The 18,927-nt window shown below is 43.8% G+C and overlaps 1 protein-coding gene and 3 non-coding genes across 4 annotated transcripts; all 4 read right to left on the bottom strand.

Annotated features, from left to right (window-relative positions):
* Window positions 1-4,217: 4,217 nt before the first annotated feature.
* HSPA8 (heat shock protein family A (Hsp70) member 8) lies at window positions 4,218-11,476 on the bottom strand. The gene is made up of 9 exons (XM_067564615.1): window positions 11,352-11,476; window positions 9,806-10,016; window positions 8,691-8,896; window positions 8,408-8,560; window positions 7,730-8,285; window positions 7,106-7,308; window positions 6,391-6,589; window positions 5,690-5,922; window positions 4,218-4,649 (listed from the first exon to the last, which is right to left on the bottom strand). Exons 2-9 carry the CDS (start codon window positions 10,008-10,010, stop codon window positions 4,464-4,466), a joined length of 1,941 nt encoding a protein of 646 aa, XP_067420716.1. The 5' UTR covers window positions 10,011-10,016; window positions 11,352-11,476; the 3' UTR covers window positions 4,218-4,463.
* Window positions 5,262-5,359, bottom strand: LOC137165658 (small nucleolar RNA SNORD14). The gene has a single exon (XR_010923449.1). It is a non-coding gene; the product is annotated as a small nucleolar RNA SNORD14 (small nucleolar RNA).
* On the bottom strand, window positions 6,736-6,833 carry LOC137165661 (small nucleolar RNA SNORD14). The gene has a single exon (XR_010923451.1). It is a non-coding gene; the product is annotated as a small nucleolar RNA SNORD14 (small nucleolar RNA).
* LOC137165665 (small nucleolar RNA SNORD14) lies at window positions 7,388-7,478 on the bottom strand. Its single transcript, XR_010923452.1, has one exon. It is a non-coding gene; the product is annotated as a small nucleolar RNA SNORD14 (small nucleolar RNA).
* Window positions 11,477-18,927: the final 7,451 nt, after the last annotated feature.

Here is an 18,927-nt window from a genome sequence, read left to right as displayed (position 1 = left end):
TCAGGGCACTACCTTCATAGAGATATTTAATAATGATCATGGTTAAATCACACCCTGGGATAGTGTCCTGGCCTTATTACTTTTCAGCTGTGCCTTGCTCTCTAAAAGTGTTAACCCTAGCCCATCATTCCTACTAACCTGAAAAACTGTCCTCCAGTAACAGAAGCACTGCTTCTCTTAATCTGCACCCATGCAGTTAAATATCTGCTTGGCTGAAAGGTGCACCCTGCATAGGGTGACCAGGTAGCAAGTGTGAAAAATCAGGACAGGGTAAGGGATAATAGACATCTATATGTCAGTACTATCCCTATAAAATCAGGACATCTAGTCACCTTAATCCTGCAATGCTACAGCCCTTGTGCTAAGATCTCTCTGGATAAAACATTTCCACTGGAGTTAATCTACATCCCTAAAAATGAAAAAACATAGCCATTGATTTTCTGAGTCAATTTAATAGATTAATAACTACTGACATCTGGTGGACAACACCAGTACTGTGTCTGTCCTGAGCCGTAGACACATTTACAGCTCCCATTCCTACCTCTAAGGTTGACCCCTTCACTAATTCCTATCTAAATGAAAGGTTAATATTATTTGCAGGGTTTACTGCTGAGCCTTATTTCATGGCCAAACAGAATTCATTTCACTTCTCTCCAGGTTATTATTAATTATTTGTATTACAGTAATATTTAGGGTCTCCACTGAGTTAGGCACTGTCCAAACATATAGTAAAAGACAGTCCTGCCACAGAAAACTTATATTCTAAGTAAACAAGCTGGATGAAGGGTAGGAGAGGAAACTGAAGCACAGATATGTGAAGGTCACAGCAGGTCAGTAATAATAAAAGCTAAACTAACTCTTACATAGCACTTTTCATCAGCAGATCTCAAAGCGCTTTACCGAAAAGAATCAGTATCATTATCCCCATTTTACAGATGAGGAAACTGAGGCCATAAGGTAGGGAAATGATTTGCCTAAGGTCACCCAGCAGGCCAATGGCAGCGCTCGGAGTAGAATTCAGGCCTTCTGACTCACCATCCAGTGCCCTAGTCAGCAGAGTATGCTGTCTCCCCTCAGGTATAAGCACTGTCTGTGTTCAAAGCACAGGATAAATACTATGTAATACTTTAACCCTCTCCAAAGGTTAGGAGTTATTGGCCCCATCTTATAAATGGAGAAACTGAGGCACAGAGAGGTAAAGCGACTTTTCCAAGTAGTCAGTAGCAGAACTGGAATCATAACTTGGGAAATCTGTCCATGTACTGAGGACATCACTCCACCCTCTCAAATTTATACTAGCCCTGGACCTACCCTTACCCCCCATTCTGACCCTCACCTAAAAATTCAAATCAACTATTAATAATCCCAACACCAACCCAGGCATGATTTAACATTATTGCTTATCAAACTGCGATACGAATTCCCAGTCTGGAAGGGTTTCAGGGCTAAAAGGTAAGGTGGTTTTCATTTTTATTTGAGAATTACACTGTGAGAAAAAGGTGGAGAAAGCTGAATTCTGATTCACTGCTGTGGCTGAAACAAAGGGAGTGGCTGCATTCCCTTATATGTTCTTGGGTGAGAAGTGTATGTGAGGATGTAGATGGCACATGTGTGGCCCCAAAAGACACTGCTAGCCCAAAAGGTTCCAGACCTGCACATATGTGGCATACTCTGAATGGAGATTCACCCAAACAATACCTGAAGAACCTGTATTTTCCACAATACACATTAGCAGGCATCTGTACCTTGTCTAGAACTGGAAACATTACTGAGCTACTGCTCTTCAGTGGATAGCATATAAAAAAAAAAGCAACCTCAGAGGATCCCATACGCACAGCCTCCCAGGCCACAGTTGTGCTTAAGGGGAAAGGTCAATTTAAAATAATGAAGGTGGAAAGCATAGGCCAGACGGAGACCAGATTTCAGCTAAGAAGTGACTTTGTTGGAACAGGCCCAGACAGCTATGCAGTTGTGTGTTTTCTGCACAACCCTCACTTTGAATTACATAGTCTTGGTTCACAGAAAAAACAAAGGGTCAATCCTTCGGAGAAACAGCCGTTTCCAGCCCACCAACCATTCAGAGAACTCATTGTTTCTCACCTGCTTGAAATCCAGACTGCTCATCTCCAGAAGGGTGACAGCACCAGCAGATGCTTTTCATACCAGCCTGCCTGAATTCCTCAACATATGTTCAAGGATCCATATCTTGCTGACAATACAGCCCAGAGCTAGCCAGATCCTCTACACATGCTCTTAAGAGACTCATCCACTTTTCATCTAGTATTACTTACATCAACTCACTAGATGGCAACATGAAGCCATTGGAGTGGGTGGGGCAGGTAAGTTCTTCTGTCAATCTACAGCCTTTGCACCAAGGGAGCAGGGTGGGGACAGGTGAAAGGGATACACTGAAATTAGAGAGTATAATTTTTATTTGATCCCTAGAGCCTAGCAAAACTCAAGACAAGAGGAAGGGTAAAAGGCTAATGCAGAAGCCCCTTAGCATTTTTGGTAACCCTGCAGCACTTATCTTCTAAATTAGTTGCAAATATTAACTCCTAAACCCCCACCCTGTGGTGACAGCAAGCCTTACCCCCTTAGAGGTCTGAAGTGACTCAGCAACTAAAAGCTGTAAAATCTGCTCTACGCTGTTGGCACCCTTTATTATTAATGGAGGCAGCCTATAAAGGCAGTGTTCTGTTAACCTACCTTCCACATCTGGGGGAGATGGGTTAATAACAGAACCTCTTCTGTTGCTAGGGTGGGGGGGCTACACTCTAGCAGTCTAATGTACAGGTGAAGCCTTAGACTCAGGTATACTTCAATATGCTCTCTCCACCCCATCCCCACTTTATTTCACCTTCAACATCTGCACTGCTAGTGCTGAGTCAGGCTGCTTTGTACATGTTTTAAGGTAGAGCATACTGAGACCACTGACTGTAACAGTACCTTCACAGTGCTTTAATGCAATGATGAATACTACTTTAACTAGAGTCTCAAGCTTTTAAGTGACCCTATGCTGACAAGCCCAGCTGAAGCAAAGTCCCAGGGCTATGTAAACCCATTAGCCATTCTGGATGTTACACCTCAGCATCCTGATTAGTGCTAATTTTTACTGTAGCCTAAGTATAGCCTAGTTTGCAGTTTACACCTGTGTTCACCCCCATTGAGAATAGCTTCCTGGGAACAGGAAAACTTTTAATGTTTATTTGGTAGGTTAAAGGAAGTTCTTTAACAGGTTAGGAATCATTACTTGCAAAGCAAGAGTTGGTTGTGTCTTCAGACTAATAAAGGCTTTATTAAGCAAGGCTGTTGGTATTACTACAACTTTTGGACAGTGCATATTTAAAACTTTCACAAACAGTAATGTAAGGAATTAAAACTGACATCTTTTGCTAAGAGTTCAGTGCTGTATGTAAGGGTGTCTGGTTTGAGTAAAGAAGCCTCTTCAGAAAGCTATGGTCATAAAAATGGCTTTGGTATCTTATTGTATGTAGCCTCTGATGTCGAGGGCACACTCCCAACACAGGCAGTTATGCACGATGACTAGTTTTACAGTATTACTAAACACTTCAAAATAAGCAATCTTGCTTGTCTTCATGCCACCTTTTCCCACAATGCATGGAGGTAGGTTGTTACGGAGGAGTCTGAATCAAGACAGATTGGGTGATTTGGATGCCTAGAAGCCTGACCTTCTATAACTGCACTCAATTGCAGACACTAGTTTTATGAGTTGTCTAATTGAAACCTTTAACAAAAGGTTTAGAGCTTTGGCAGAACAGAGGAATCTTTAGATCCAGCTGCTATGACTTGTCATGAGTTGCTTTCCAGAGATTTGCTGTGTTGGAAAGCAAATATTAGTCATTGTCCTCCTGCATCAGCCTACTTACCTGGAGATCCTTCAGCTCTGCCAGCCAGAAGCAGCAAGTCTAACCTCTCCAACCTGAGACAAGCCTGAAGAGCTGAATGTAAGCCTCTTGGTCTATTTGATCAGCTTAGAGCCTATGGCTAGAACACAGATCGTTTGTAATAGACTGACATTAATCTTGCCATAGTCAAGCAAGTTCTCACTACTATACCTCAGAACTAGTATTCATGTCCCCAGCAACAGTGGCAAAACGATTGCCATTTGTGTTTTTGTACACCTAGAATTCCTTATGATCAGCTACAAGTTGCTGTTCTTTAACCACGTGAGATTTGAGTCAAGAACAAGAACCTTTTTATGCCAATTAAATAAGTTTTATTCTTTAGGACATAAATTGCATTTCCACTTGTTTACAGTACTGATAAAGTGCAATGGTGTTCACCTTTCCCTCCCTGTGCACATGTTCAAGTATAGAATGCCCAGAAACTATTTATACAGCAGCTCAAATATGGAATTTTGTTTAGACTGCCACTGCACCCAGCCTTGGGTCCTTCAATTCTAAGGAATTGCCAGCTGTGGAATGCTTTTTCTAGTGCATTTAGTCCACCTCTTCAATGGTTGGTCCAGATGAGGCCCCTCCAGAGGGAGCAGCTCCACCACCAGGGAATCCACCGGGCATGCCACCAGGCATCCCTCCTGCACTCTGATACAGCTTGGTGATGATGGGGTTGCAGACCTTCTCAAGCTCCTTCTGTTGATGTTCAAACTCCTCTTTCTCAGCAGTCTGGAACATACAAAGAACAAGTTGTACACTCACTGCAAGTATGCCCCTGACTTGACAACTCAAGAATCAACTCACTGCTTATGCCTTTCCCATTTGACTTATGGCAAGCAAGGAGTGCCAACTTAACAGTAAGCCAGCGTGCACTTGCAAGCCCCTGCCAAATGGGGTTTGCTGTAACACTAGTCAATCTCTATTTGCCCCCATGACAAGGGCTGGGAGAGGGGTATGCTAAGTTATGAGTTTGACAAGCCAGAGGTATAAGAAGTCAGAATCTAGAAGTGTGTGTAAACACAACCTGAACAAACAGTTAAGGAGAAGGAAAGCTACAGGCTAATAGACATCACTGCTAAGGAGCGTGATACTCCTGTAATCTACTTTAACACTCTATAGGACAACAGCTAAAGACACAGTCAGAACAGTTTTGGCACAGAACTGATAGTTAATTTGCTTTAGTCTGAGCTTCTTACATTAGAAGGTAAAACAGTGAAATTTGGGAACCCATTTCTTTTAGCTGAGTTTGTAAGCAGCCACTGATCTGAGAGTGTATTAAAGAGAGGCAGACATCCTATGAAGGGATTCCCCCGGCTGGTAGCCTTTAGAACACCTTTATGGTCGCTCAGACATCCAAGGAAGGTACTTTAAGCCAACACAAGTCTTTTGACTTCTGGTGGAAACTACGAATGGATTTGGAGTCACTTTCATCATAGCAACCATTAGCTGTCTCCTGCCACCCACTTTTCAACAGTAGCTTTGAGCCAGAATTTCTGAGATTAGGCCAATACTACAGCTTCCTCATAGAAAGTAGGAACCCACCTTGGATTTTGGTACTGCTGTCTTCTGTAGGCCATTACAATACAAAAAGACACCAGTTAAGATTGGCACATCTCCTGCCATTGTAGTTTGTTGCTGCACACAATGAAGTGTGCTCACTTTCATGTTTGAATGAGTCAGGTTTGTGGTGAAGAGATTTAATTCCAATTTTAGACTTTGAAGTCTGACTCAATTGTTACTTAACTACAGCTCCATGAGAGAAAACATACCTGATTCTTGTCCAGCCAGTTGATAATTTCATTGCATTTGTCTAGGATTTTCTGCTTGTCCTCATCACTTATCTTGCCCTGGAGCTTCTCATCTTCAACAGTAGCCTTCATATTGAAAGCATAGGATTCTAGAGAATTCTTGGAAGACACCTTGTCACGCTGCTTCTCATCTTCTGCTTTGTATTTCTCTGCTTCCTGGACCATGCGTTCAATGTCTTCCTTGCTTAAACGACCTGCAAGATATGGTCAGTTGGACTAAGTTTGTAAGCAATGTTTCTATAAGAGCTCGTTTACTCAAGCACTTGAGAAATTTGAGCTTTCAGAGACTATTTACAACCACCAATAGTTCCTTTTTGGGTATTTACTATGTAGAAGAAACTTCTGACAATGACAGGAACAGTCTAAAGTTAAGGTCCTACCATATTGAGTTATTAACTGGAGACAAACAGCAGCAGAATTTTAACATAGCCAACATAACAGTGGGTACAGACAAGGCAGCTGCTTTAGCCTGGAGCACTCAGTATGACAGCAGTAATGTTGGGAAAGGAGCTAGGTGGTGGTACTGGAATCACCACTAGAGCAGCAAGAGTTGTGCAATGAAAGCCCAGTCTTGTGTATGCAATCACCCACGCCTTAGGTCATTATGCCATCATACAACTACTGCAGCCATCTTACACACTGAAGGACTATGCAATGCCTACCTTTGTCATTGGTAATTGTGATCTTGTTCTCCTTGCCAGTGCTCTTGTCCACAGCAGACACATTCAGGATACCATTGGCATCAATATCAAATGTTACTTCAATCTGAGGTACGCCCCTTGGAGCTGGAGGGATGCCAGTCAGCTCAAACTTGCCCAGCAAGTTGTTGTCTTTTGTCATGGCTCTCTCTCCTTCGTAGACCTGGGAAGAGGAAAGACAAAAGCCAGCAGTGAGAAGGATTTTGTTCAATGACATTTGATCTGTTATTTGCAAACTAGTGTCTGCGATTACGTTGTCATTAACTATTTTCCTACCCATCAGGAAGTAAAGTGAATTATGCCTTATGGTCGCTCAGACATCCAAGGAAGGTACTTGGAACCAACATAGGTCTTTCGACTTCTGGTGGAAACTACGAATGGTTTTGGAAGCATTTTCATCATAGCGGCCATAAGTTCTCCTTTACAATAAACTCAAAATAGGGAAGAGATTCCTCAAACCCATCATGCCTTTGATAAAGAGACTACTCACTGAGATCAAGTAATTTACCCAATTCAACTACCATTATAAGAAAGCCTTACAACCCTAACCTGGGAGGTTGTTCTCAGGGTAACCTGGATCACCTTAGTGTTTTTGCCGCAGTAGAGGCAGCAAATGGAATTGAGTAGCAGCCCCTTCGCCATTTCAAGACCAGTTTCTCCACCCATTATTGATGCATACCTGAATAAGTACACCAGGCTGGTTGTCAGAGTAAGTGGTGAATGTTTGAGTCTGCTTGGTGGGGATTGTGGTGTTTCGCTTGATCAAGACTGTCATGACACCTCCAGCTGTTTCAATACCAAGAGACAGCGGAGTGACATCCAACAGCAGCAGGTCTTGTACATTCTCAGACTTGTCCCCAGATAAGATCGCAGCCTGAACAGCTGAAAAAAGAGAAAACTGTGTGAAGACATCCCAAAAATACAGTCACTGGAAAAAAACAGGGTTTTTGTTGGTTTTTACTCGCTCAGACATCCAAGGAAGGTTTTAGCCATCATCAGCGAACTTCTGGTGGAAACTACGAATGGCTTTGGAACCTGATTCATCAATGCAAGTAAACTGGAAAGATTCTATCCAATGAGTTAAGAACTACAGCTATAGTTGAATATCTGGGCATAAGTGATCTGGCATTGATATTATTGTGACCAAGTCATCCACATTAAGTGCAAGTCTATGGGACAGTGGGGCTTACTAACCATATCTATACAAAAACACTGAAGCCACAGTTTAAGGACTTTATTCCTAGGTATAGGTGTATTTCTTTGGGTGCTAACAATCCAAAATGTTATTGTGTGAATTGGTTACCTGCACCATAAGCCACAGCTTCATCAGGATTGATGCTCTTGTTCAGCTCCTTGCCATTAAAGAAGTCCTGCAGGAGTTTCTGAATCTTGGGGATACGAGTGGACCCACCAACCAATACAATGTCATGGATCTGTGATTTGTCTAGTTTGGCATCCCGCAGGGCCTTCTCTACAGGATCCAGAGTGCCACGGAACAGATCAGCATTCAACTCTTCAAAACGAGCTCTGGTAATTGAGGTGTAGAAATCAATGCCCTCATAGAGAGAATCAATCTCAATACTGGCCTGAGTGCTAGAGGAGAGGGTACGCTTTGCACGTTCACAAGCTGTGCGGAGACGGCGAACTGCTCTCTTATTCTCAGTAATGTCCTTCTTGTGCTTACGCTTGAATTCAGCAATGAAATGGTTGACCATACGGTTATCAAAGTCCTCGCCACCCAAGTGAGTGTCACCTGCAGTTGACTTTACTTCAAAAATGCCATCCTCAATAGTGAGGATTGAAACATCAAAAGTGCCACCACCAAGGTCGAAGATAAGGACATTCCTTTCAGCTCCAACCTGGAAGGAATAAAGAGTGTTTTTCTGGTGGTATCTTACATTTCTCTGAGATCCTCAGTACTAAGCTCATTAGAAAGACTATTTTATGCTATTTAGCCATCCTATATAGATGCCTTGCTCACCTTCTTATCTAATCCATAAGCAATAGCAGCAGCTGTTGGTTCGTTGATGATCCGGAGCACATTGAGACCTGCAATGGTTCCAGCATCTTTTGTGGCCTGGCGCTGGGAGTCATTGAAGTAGGCTGGCACTGTGACCACAGCATTAGTAACAGTCTATGGACAAGAGAGAAAAAAAGTTAATCTGGAGCCTACATACATATGATATAAAAAACCAAACTCCAACTCCAAAGTTTAAGATTAAACTCTAGAATTTGAATGGTTAACTGAGTAGCTCAAGTCTCACCTTCCCAAGGTATGCTTCTGCTATCTCCTTCATCTTGGTCAAAACCATAGAAGAGATCTCCTCTGGGTAGAAGCTCTTGGTCTCCCCTTTGTACTCAACCTGGACTTTTGGCCTGCCAGCATCATTCACCACAGTGAAAGGCCAATGTTTCATGTCAGACTGGACAACAGCATCATCAAATCTGCGACCAATCAAGCGCTTTGCATCTGAAAAAAGTCCAGTCAGATTAGAAGTGAAAGGCAAATGAATCCACCATTGCACAAAAGCATGCTTGAGATTAACGCTTCAGTTACATCCAAAGTTTAAGTTCACATGAGGCAAAGCTCACACAATAACCCCATCCCCAAATAGCTAGCTATTTTAGTCAGTGGAATTATGGAGACTGACTTGTTTGAAGAATAGTCTACAGCCACTGCATGAGCAGATTTAAACCAAGACATCCTACCTACTGTTAACAGCACAATGGCAGAAGCCTCAGCTTCACTTGATAAATGAAGGTTGCATGATTTAGAGCAGTGTTTGACTTTTTTCCATTTGCATACCCCTAGAACATTTCAAATGGAGGTGTAGAGTGAGCCCTTTGGAATCTTAGGCACACTGTGGACCTGAAGGGGTCCATGAATCACAGGTTGAAAGCCACTGATTGAGGTTTTAACCCGTCTAGTACTTAAAAAGCCAAACAGCTGAACTTTTAATGAAAGCTGAAAATAACGCAATAAGATAAAAAGAGTAACTTGGTTCACTTTTTATTAATGTAATCAGAAAAAGCTTCTCATGCCTCATGCCAATTTGAGCACCAAAACCTGCATCACAGTAGGTGTTGTAGCCATTTGTTCCCTCTTCAGTGGAATTTGTTCATCAAAAGCAAAGACATGCTGCCTAAGCGGATGCCAACATGGAAATGATGGAACAGTGAGGCCTCTAGCTCCTCTGATCTACATTCAAGTTGGCAAGCCCAATTCTATGTTGGGCTACATTATCTGACAAGCTCAAAAGCTATATACCTTATACTATCTAAGTAACAATACAGCAATTGTATACAGTCGAGTTGTTGCATTTCACCACTAACATATTATGCTCCCTGTTTTAAAGTCTCATTTCACTTCTTTTCTTACCAAAGACTGTGTTAGTAGGATTCATTGCAACTTGGTTCTTCGCAGCATCACCAATCAGCCTCTCCGTATCTGTAAAGGCAACGTAACTCGGCGTGGTCCTGTTACCCTGATCATTGGCAATGATTTCCACCTTGCCATGTTGGAAGACACCAACACAGGAATATGTGGTGCCAAGATCAATTCCAACTGCTGGTCCCTTAGACATCTTTGCCTGTAACAGGAAGTAAGTTTTCTGTTAAAAAACTGAAGTGTTTGAATGTGTAGTAAACAATCTATGTGACCCAAGTTGAAAGTTAGAAAAACCAATGATTTCATCATTTGGGTTTTTTAAAAAAAAACTGAAAGCATTATGTAAGCCTTCAGGAGTTTAACTGCTCAAGTTTCTATTTGCTCAAGTACAGTCCCAATAATAAACTGAGTGGAGTCTTGGACATTAGCTACTAGAGTAAAGGCACATTAAAATGCACAAGACACCATGCAGCCTGAGCATGAATTGAAAGTGAACAAGCTATATAATCTGACAAAGTCCTTTGGCACTTAGTAGCTAAATGACTCATGGCACCTATATTTACTGCTAGACCAGAAGGTCACAGGGCCTTTTGGCTAGGTAGACAAGACAGTCCACACCTATAATACAGAAGCCTGTATCAAGTGTTGCAATTTGAGCCATCTAGTCAAGGAAGTTGAAGGGACGGAAAAAGCTGTAATTTAGAACCACTGTGCACACGTGGGGGAGAGGGGCACCACTCCAGCCAGATGGGTTAATGCAGCGGCTGCATGTCAGGAAGTGAGGTCTCCCTACTATACATAGAAACCATAGGAGACTGCCTCACCTAAGGCCACGCACACGTGGAAACGCATGCAGCCGGGAAGCAAGGGTGGGGAAGGGGTCTGCTGCACCCCAGCATGCATCGCGCCACGCTGTAGCAAGCCATGTGCGGGCCAGACCCTTGAACTACATGTCCCAGCATGCCCCGCCGCACCACGTGGCGACGGGCAAGACGCTGGTCCGGGCGCGGTGCTCTGGCGCATGCGCTCTCACCCTCTCCTGCGGAACCAGCCGCTGGGGCGCTGTCACATGAGCAGCCCTCTTCTCCCCTATCCTCCCGGAACCCGCAGGGCGCGCTGCCGGGCACGTGGGAGGAGAAGACCTAGACCGGAACCCAGACAGCAACGTCCCCCCCGCCCCCCATGAACCGGGCGGGACTGCCCTACTTCACTCCCCGCCGCGCTCCGGCCAACGGCAGCCAGCAACCGCCACCGAGGCGGACGTGAGGCGCTCCGCGAAAATGTGGGCCGCCCCTTCCCATCCGCCCCGGGTGCAGCGAGCGCCGCAGCCCGGCCCGCTGAGGGGAACGCAGTTCCCCCCCCCAAACTTTAAAACAGCGAATCAGGTGGAAACGGAGCAGGGACCCCCTCCTCCCGCCACCGAGATCCGAGCCCGGCCGTGCTTCCCGCTGCCCTCCCCCACCCGCCGCGACAAAAGCAGCGAGCCCCCCGCCCTCCATTTCAGTTAAGCGCGAGACAAGCCTGCGTCCGTTATTACCTGCTCCGCGTGCACGGGCGCCCAAAGAAAAGCGGGTGATGCCGAAGCTAGTGTGTAGAGCAGCTGAATGAGAGCGGCTCCCGGGCCCCCGCGAGCTTTATATACCCCTTTCAGAACCTTCCAGAACTGACGCGCCCCTTCGCCGCCAGCTGACCAATCCTGCCGCGCCTTCCGCCGTCAGGAGCCAATCGCGGCGAGGGGGGCACGCCCCCCCTCAGTGACGCAACAGGAAGGAGGCGGGCCTGCCGGCCGGCGTTCTCGAACCTTCATGGCGCCGAGCCTTTTGGGGGAAGGGGCTACTGGCCGGAGGAGGTGGAGCTGAGGGAGGGCGGGACCCAATCAGAGCCCTAGGCTGCCGCTCTATTTGCATGAAGGTAATTTACACGGGCCGGCACTGGAAGAAGGAGGAAAAGACCGGGAATCTAAACCAATCGCATCACAGTGTGCCCATATTCGCATATTCCGCAGGTGGGGCGGGGCGGGGGCGGGGGCAGAACAGCGGGAAGCGAATGACCAATCAGATCGCCGGGCTGGCATGGCTATTTGCATATACGGTAAGCTGGGCGGGGCGTGGGTGCGTAGAGAGGGAGAGAGCGGGGAAGGGAAACAAAATGGCGGCTTAGCTGCGGTGGTATGGGGGTGGCGCCACACACAGTCAGGCCCCTGCCATCAGACTGGTCCCCTTCTCCCCACATGCTCACGCAGCACCTAAGCTCCCTCCAGCCCGCCCCAGCCCCCCCCTGCCCCCCCATGATGCACACGCCTCTCCCTGCTGCTCCCCTGGGGGGGGGGCGGTTCTGCATAGCCCCCCGAGCTCCCCCTCTGTGCATGGCTACCTGATGGGCCCGACACGCCCAGTGCCACAGCATGGCGGGGCTGCCGGGCTAGCTAGCGCCCCACGGGCGTTGGCTGGGAGCCTGGTGTAGACGCTGCAGTGGCCGGAGGGGCCGACCCCTGGCTGTGGTTACCCAGCCCCGCCAGAGGTGTGTGGCTGGGCTGAACTCTCCCCGGGCCTGGCGCTAGCTGCGTCAGGGCCTGCCTGGGGTCACCACGTCTCTCGGGTGAGGGCAAACGTCTCACATCCCCCAGTGACTTGGTTAGGTTGACCTGTTTTCTGCCTAGACCAGGCCCCCGTTACAATCAACAGCCCTGCCACATACTGGGTGCTGTGGCCCAGTGGATAAGGCACCGGACTGGACCCAGGGAGACCTCCATTCTCAGCCTGGTTCTGGAGTTGGCCATCTCTGCTCTGTGCCTCAGTTTCCTCATCTATAAAATAAGGATAATGTTACTTCTTGGTAATGTGCACTCAGATCTCTTGCTGAAAAGTAGCATATAAGAGCTAGGTATTTTATTTATTACTGAAGCAAAAAAAAAACCCCAAACCCCTTTCTCTCCTGCTCCCTGCACACCCATACTCTTCAAGGTCAAGTGTTCCCTGTCAACCTTTGAAAACACATACACACATGAATTATATACGTTGTTACTACTGGTTTGATTTTGTTTTGTTTTACTTTACAGTATTAAGTGTATCGGGGTTAGTTATGAAAATTTTTCACATTGAATAAAGAGGTTGCTAACCTTAAATGACTGAGTATTACTGCTTCAGAGAAAGGTGTAATCCACCCCTACCTCTCCATCACATGCTTCACTGCACCATACCAGACCAGAAATATTGCCCCAGCAGATCAGACCACTGACCCATCTACCCAGTATCCTGCCTTCAGTGGTGGCCAGTACACAGTTGTTTAATTCCTATGTATCCTACTGTACAATATCATACCACAAGTTCTCCATAAAGGGATTGATCTGTCGTTTAAGTAGCTTGGGGTCGTTTCAATTCAGGCTAGTGTGTGGTATTTTAATGGAGAGCATGCACTTTTTGCATCTCACTGTGTAATACCATGCGGGAGGCAATGTTGTACTGGGACTGAAGAGACCTGGTTTCTCTTTCTGGCTCTGCTACTGGCCTACCAGGTGACCTTGGATAAGTCACTTCACCTCGTGCCAGTTTCCCTATCTGTAAAATGGAGGAAATGATACTGACCTCTTTTGTAAAACACTTTGAGATCTACTAATGAAATGCACTATCGAAGACCTAGACATCATCACTATTACTACTACCATGTGTTGGAATAGACAAAATAGTGCATTTTGTCTGCTGTCTTGGCTCCAATAGTGTCCACTGCAGAATGCTTCAGAGGAAGACAACACAAAACAAATGGGTCTATTTATTCAATCTTCTATTATAGAACATTAGCGTATGCCACACCAGAACGCTTTGGGGTCCGTTTTGTCTGATATTCTGTCTCAGATAGTGGCCAATTCTGGATGCTTTGATGCAAGGTGTAACCTTGCTCCCTACATAATGCACTTCACTTTCTCATATACCATAGGATTTTCCAAAGTGGAATAGGTCAGTGGGCTGTCTGATCAGGTATTCTATCACCAACAGTGGCCATTGCTAGCTGATTCAGAGGAAGAAAGGCATAAAAACCTCCATAACATAATGCAATACAGTACCACAGAGGAAAATGGTAATTGCTTCCTAAACCAGCTGGTGATCACTTTATGTCCTGAAACAATTGATAGTACTTGTAATTTTTATCCTAGCAACTGCAGATGCTGTTCTTATTTATAATACATCGGCTAACGCTTTTAAAAAACATACTTAGCTGTTTACTTCAGGGAGTATCTCACAATGTAATAAGCTCTTCTATCAATGTGGGTCAGACTGCAGCCTTCATTTTTATCTTTTGGCAGGGGAGTAGGTGAAGATCCTCCAAATTTCCGTGAACACCCTAATTCCCTGCATCAGATCAACTTGACCTATCAGAGGAAAACTGGCCCTAGTACTGCTCCTATATTTGTGAGAAGGGATTGCTTTAGGGTGATGCAGAGTCTTTGCCATTGAGGAGAATCTAGCCTCAGTGGCATCTTTTCAGTCCCACTTTTTAATCCTTTGTAACCTTCTCTTGCCCATAATCTGTGCTATCAGTGCTAATGTACTGAAGTAAGCCAAGGGATAACAATGCAACAATCTCTACATTATTTATCTGACTGGAAATATAAACAGTAATCCACTGCCACATGCTACTCGTAGTTCATGCTGTCAAAATGTGTTGTGGCAGCAGAAGCGTCCCAGCAAAGAGGATGCATTTAAAATAGCAGCTAGGACATTTGTGAAGAACTGTATTTGTTCACCTATGATATGCTTTTTTCAGGACCTTTGTTACAAAACAAGTATATAGCCCACCACAAACCCTAAAAAGTTGCATCACTTGAGGCTAAAAGATGGTCAGATATCTGTGATCGAATGCACCCCTATATTCACACCTGACATACCATTCTAACAATCTTTGTACAAAATATGATACCTTGAGAGGTATGATTTGAAAACTATTAACTCACTGGTCAATAATATCATCATGATGAAATGTGTATAGCAACATTACATATATGTAAAGTTATAAATATAAGCTGAAATTAGATCTGAAATGTGTTTACTGAACAAGTCTGGGTAAAGCAGTTCTTCAACACAAAGGACAAGCTGGCACCTTTAGCCAGGTGTCATCAAAGTTGATGGGTAATCACTTATCAAGTGGCCATTTTTTTGCAAGGAACGGGGACAGGAACAAACACATCTGCATCTTAGCAAAAAACAGCATGAAACCTCTTTCACCACAAGATTCCTCATCTCCAGCCTCACCGCGGGAATAAACTTTATCTAGGAGTAACCCTCAGGAAAATGTATTTCAAAGGGAGACTGGACTATACAAGTGAGAGGCAAAATCACCTCAAGGTATCTCTCTCTATCCAGCGCTCTCTCTTTCACATAAGACGACAAAAGAAGCAGCCTTTGGACGTTGGGAGCAGAACGTAGCCTGATGGCAATGGATATCTTTGTTGCATTTCATTTTATCATTAGCAGAAGTTTTGTAGGATCTAAGGCCTTGTCTACATCTAAAAGTTAGGTTGACCTAGCTACATCACTCAAAGCTGTGAAAAATGTTACCCCTGTGCATTGTGGTTAAGCCTACCTAAGCCTCAGTGTAGACACCGCTAGGCTGACAGAAGAAGTTTTCTTGTTTACACTACAGTGCTGTAGCTGTGCCTCTATAACATTTATAGTATAGACCAGGGGTTCTCAAACTGGGGGTTGCAACCCCTCGGGGATTGCGAGGTTATTATGCGGAGTTGTGAGCTGTCAGCCCCCACACATGCTTGGGCTCTGCCTGTCAATCATGCATGGAGCTGACAGCCCGAGCTCTTTAGAGCTGGCTGGCCATAGAGCAGTGGTGCCCAACTCTGAAGGCACTGCTGCTCCCAGCAGCAGTGCAGAAATAAGGGTGGAATGGCATGGAGCTGGAGTTGTCAGAGCCTTAAATACTTTCAAAGGGGGTCCCAGCAAAAAAAGTTTGAGGACCCCTGTGTAGACACATTCCCTAAGAATACTCCTACTGGAATACTGAAATTAGAGGGATTGGGACATACAGATATTCAACTACATGTTGTAAAGCTGACTGTTGGCAATCTAAAAAAACCCAGGGAGTGAGTGCAGGGAGGAGCACTGTGTGCTGATAGCCTCATTGAGTAAGAAATTAAGGACTATTAAGCTAATTTGATTAAAGTGACCATTTTACAGAATCTCATCAAAAGAAAGGCTCAAGAATGGAGCTAACAATGTTCCTGTGCCTATTTTATGTTTCAAGATGAACTGAAATGTTTTTAAAAGCAAACTCGCTGCCTGCACCAGAGTCATCTGAGCTCATCAGCCTTTCAGCACTAAAAGCAAAATTGGGGAGTAGGTGGGGGTGTTCAATAGTATGCATTTATTTTTATTATTATTTAATATTTGTATCACACCAATGCCTACAGGCCCCAACTGAGATCAGGGCCCCATTGTGCTAGGTGCTGTACAAACACACAGTAAGAGACAGTCCTTGCCATGATGAGATTATAGTATAAATATAAGCCATATATTTTTCCATAGTTTTGTTTCCACTACTGGGCTACAAAATTCTGGGATCTCTGGCATTTTACAGAACAGACCCACTGTCTGTAGTTACTCCATGTATTTAACTACATTAATACACCTAGATGTAATCACCGTGGAGAAAATAAATTAAAAATAAATATGACAGCAGAATAAGGGGTGATTATAAGTGATGCAGTAATATCCTTCCTTTCTGGTTCAGAGAACACACTTCCAGTAGGTGTGGCTTGTCTTTGTGTTTTGCTTTCATTATTGTGTAATTATAGTACAACTTGTACTCACTGGGTTCTGCAGTAAAGAGCCAATGCCAGTTGCAGCTGGAGACCTTTGCATAAAACATCCACTCAAACAGGAAAAGCCAGAATCTTTGGAATGGAAATTAGTTAGTTTTTAAGGATTATGTTGTCATCTTGCATACCGTTGAGTAGACACCACTGAAATGGGAGGGTTCAGGGGTAAGGATGAATTTCTGTGGTTTTCTTTATTGTAAGAGTTGTATTTGTGCTCTGTCCCTACTCACAATATCTACCCTACCTTATTAGTTTGAAATTTAGACCCTCAACCTAAATATCATCAATTAAATCCTACCTCCATTGAAATCAATGGCAAAACTCTCACTGATTTCACTGAGGCCAGCATTTCACTCCAGACTTACATACTGTGTGTAATTCAGACTGTAAGGTCTTTGGGGCAGGGACTGTGACTTCCTCAGGGTTCTAAAGCAGCAAACACTGTAAGTACAGAATAATTATTAGTTTGAAGACACTCTTTTACCAATGCAGGGCTTTTGCTTGGTGTCTTGCTTGATAGGGTATAGCAGTGATACTCAGACTGCGACTCGCGAGCTGGAAGTAGCTCTTTAATGTGTCTCCTGCAGCTCTTTGCCGCACATGATATTAAAACACCATGTGATTTAATTATTAACCATTCAGGATGTTTTTACTATGTCATTAACCACGTGTAGTTTATAAAATAATAATACTGTACTTGGTCAGTCATTTTGCTATGAGAATAATATATATATATATATAAACAAAATATTTCTCTAGTCTTACTGCTTAAATAAGAATATAGTAAATAAAACAACGAATTCACACTACCATGGCTCTGTTGGGTAATACTGATAGCCTACTTGACTCCTGCCCCACTGAGGTCATAGTATCTCTGGTGTATAGTCTAATAAAGCTCAGAAAGTAGAGCATTTTTACTAGTTTAATTGAACTTCAGACCTCTTAAGTGCAGCATGTTTATTTAAAAAAAAATAAACAAAAAAACAAAACAAAAACCAAAAACCCCCAAACAATTTTATTAAATTGTTGATTCAAAGGAATCTATAATAAATATTTGTTTTCCTCTGTGTTACTCAGACACAGTACAAGTACACCAATTATAGCAGGTAGGACAGAGAAGTAAGCTCAGTTTAGCCACTGAGAAACAAAAGCAAACTACATTAAGAGTGTATGCAATCACACTACAGCAATAATTGGTATACATCATAACAGTAAATGCTTTAAATACAGTATTTTACAAAAAGTTTGGTTTGTGGTTAACTGAATTGTTTCCCTTTGAAAACTCCTGATTCTACCATGATGAACTGCGAAAATGTCCCTTTGAAAACAAAACGCTTATGATTCTTTGAAATAATATCTTCCTCCTACTCCCTTTGTTTAGTTAGCTTTTTCTTTTTGGTTTCATATTTAACAGTGAAGTTCAGTGTCAACTTCATTTTAACCTGTAAGATCATTGGTATCTGGTCTGACCAGCAGTATCATCGGTTGTACTTTGAAGTTTCAATTATAGAATTGCAAGTTTGGCCTGGAATCTAGAGTATCAAGTAAAGGCTCAAAAAGAATATACAGTATCTTGTATCTAGACTTCAGCCAACTCAGCTTTTCGAATCCTTGTCCTCCATTCTGAGGTAACAAGCCTCTGGTTGCTCAATTATGCATTTCGGTAATGAGGAAGTTGATACGGTACTTATTCATATGAAATACTTGTTCCCAGCAATGTCTGAGAATGTAGTGAGGCTACGCTGGGTAAAATTGTAGCTGTCTGTCATCATTCAAACAACAACTGGTGAGATTCAGCCCTGTGCAGAGGGCCCACACAAAAGGTATGTGCTACTTAAAAAGTCACACAGAAGTGGCACTAGTTTTAAGTTAAATCATTTTTTTTAACCAGCTTAGGCCTGGTCTACATGAGACAATTAGATCAGCATAATTATGTCACTCAGGGGTGTGCAAAATCCACACCTCTGAGCGGCATAGTTAAACTGGCCTAAATCTCCATGTAGACACTGCTAGGTCAATGGAAGAATTTAAGTGTAGACAAGCCGTTAGTTAAACTGGTGCAAATCCCTAGATAAACACTTAGTTTGGTTTAAGACTGGATTATTGCAGTTTAGCTTCAACCTGCTCTTAATCAACTTAAGCTAAATCAGTAAAAACTAGGTGTAATATAATTTCAACCACCTGTTTACGAAGGGGTAGGTTAATCGGAAACTTCTTTGCATTTCAACTAGTAATGAACATAAGTAAAATAACATAATGGCCAACGCCATGCACTGTGGTATGATAGCAG

The sequence above is a fragment of the Emydura macquarii genome, unplaced genomic scaffold, assembly GCF_026122565.2.
Source record: "Emydura macquarii macquarii isolate MOO-44397 ecotype Brisbane River unplaced genomic scaffold, CSIRO-AGI_Emac_v2 contig_312, whole genome shotgun sequence".
NCBI classification, from domain to species: domain Eukaryota; kingdom Metazoa; phylum Chordata; order Testudines; family Chelidae; genus Emydura; species Emydura macquarii.
Note: the sequence above shows the minus strand (reverse complement) of the source record. Positions and strands in the feature narration are given on the sequence as shown.

What these genes read in the sequence shown, in the direction of transcription:
- HSPA8 (XM_067564615.1), bottom strand. Translation starts at nt 10,010, where the DNA reads ATGTCTAAGGGACCAGCAGTTGGAATTGATCTTGGCACCACATATTCC. An exon ending in AGCTGTGGCTTATGGTGCAG is followed by an intron (nt 7,309 to 7,729) that starts GTAACCAATTCA and finishes CTCTTTTTTCAG; the next exon opens with CTGTTCAGGCTGCGATCTTA. An exon ending in AGCCTGGTGTACTTATTCAG is followed by an intron (nt 6,590 to 7,105) that starts GTATGCATCAAT and finishes TCCTCTTCCCAG; the next exon opens with GTCTACGAAGGAGAGAGAGC.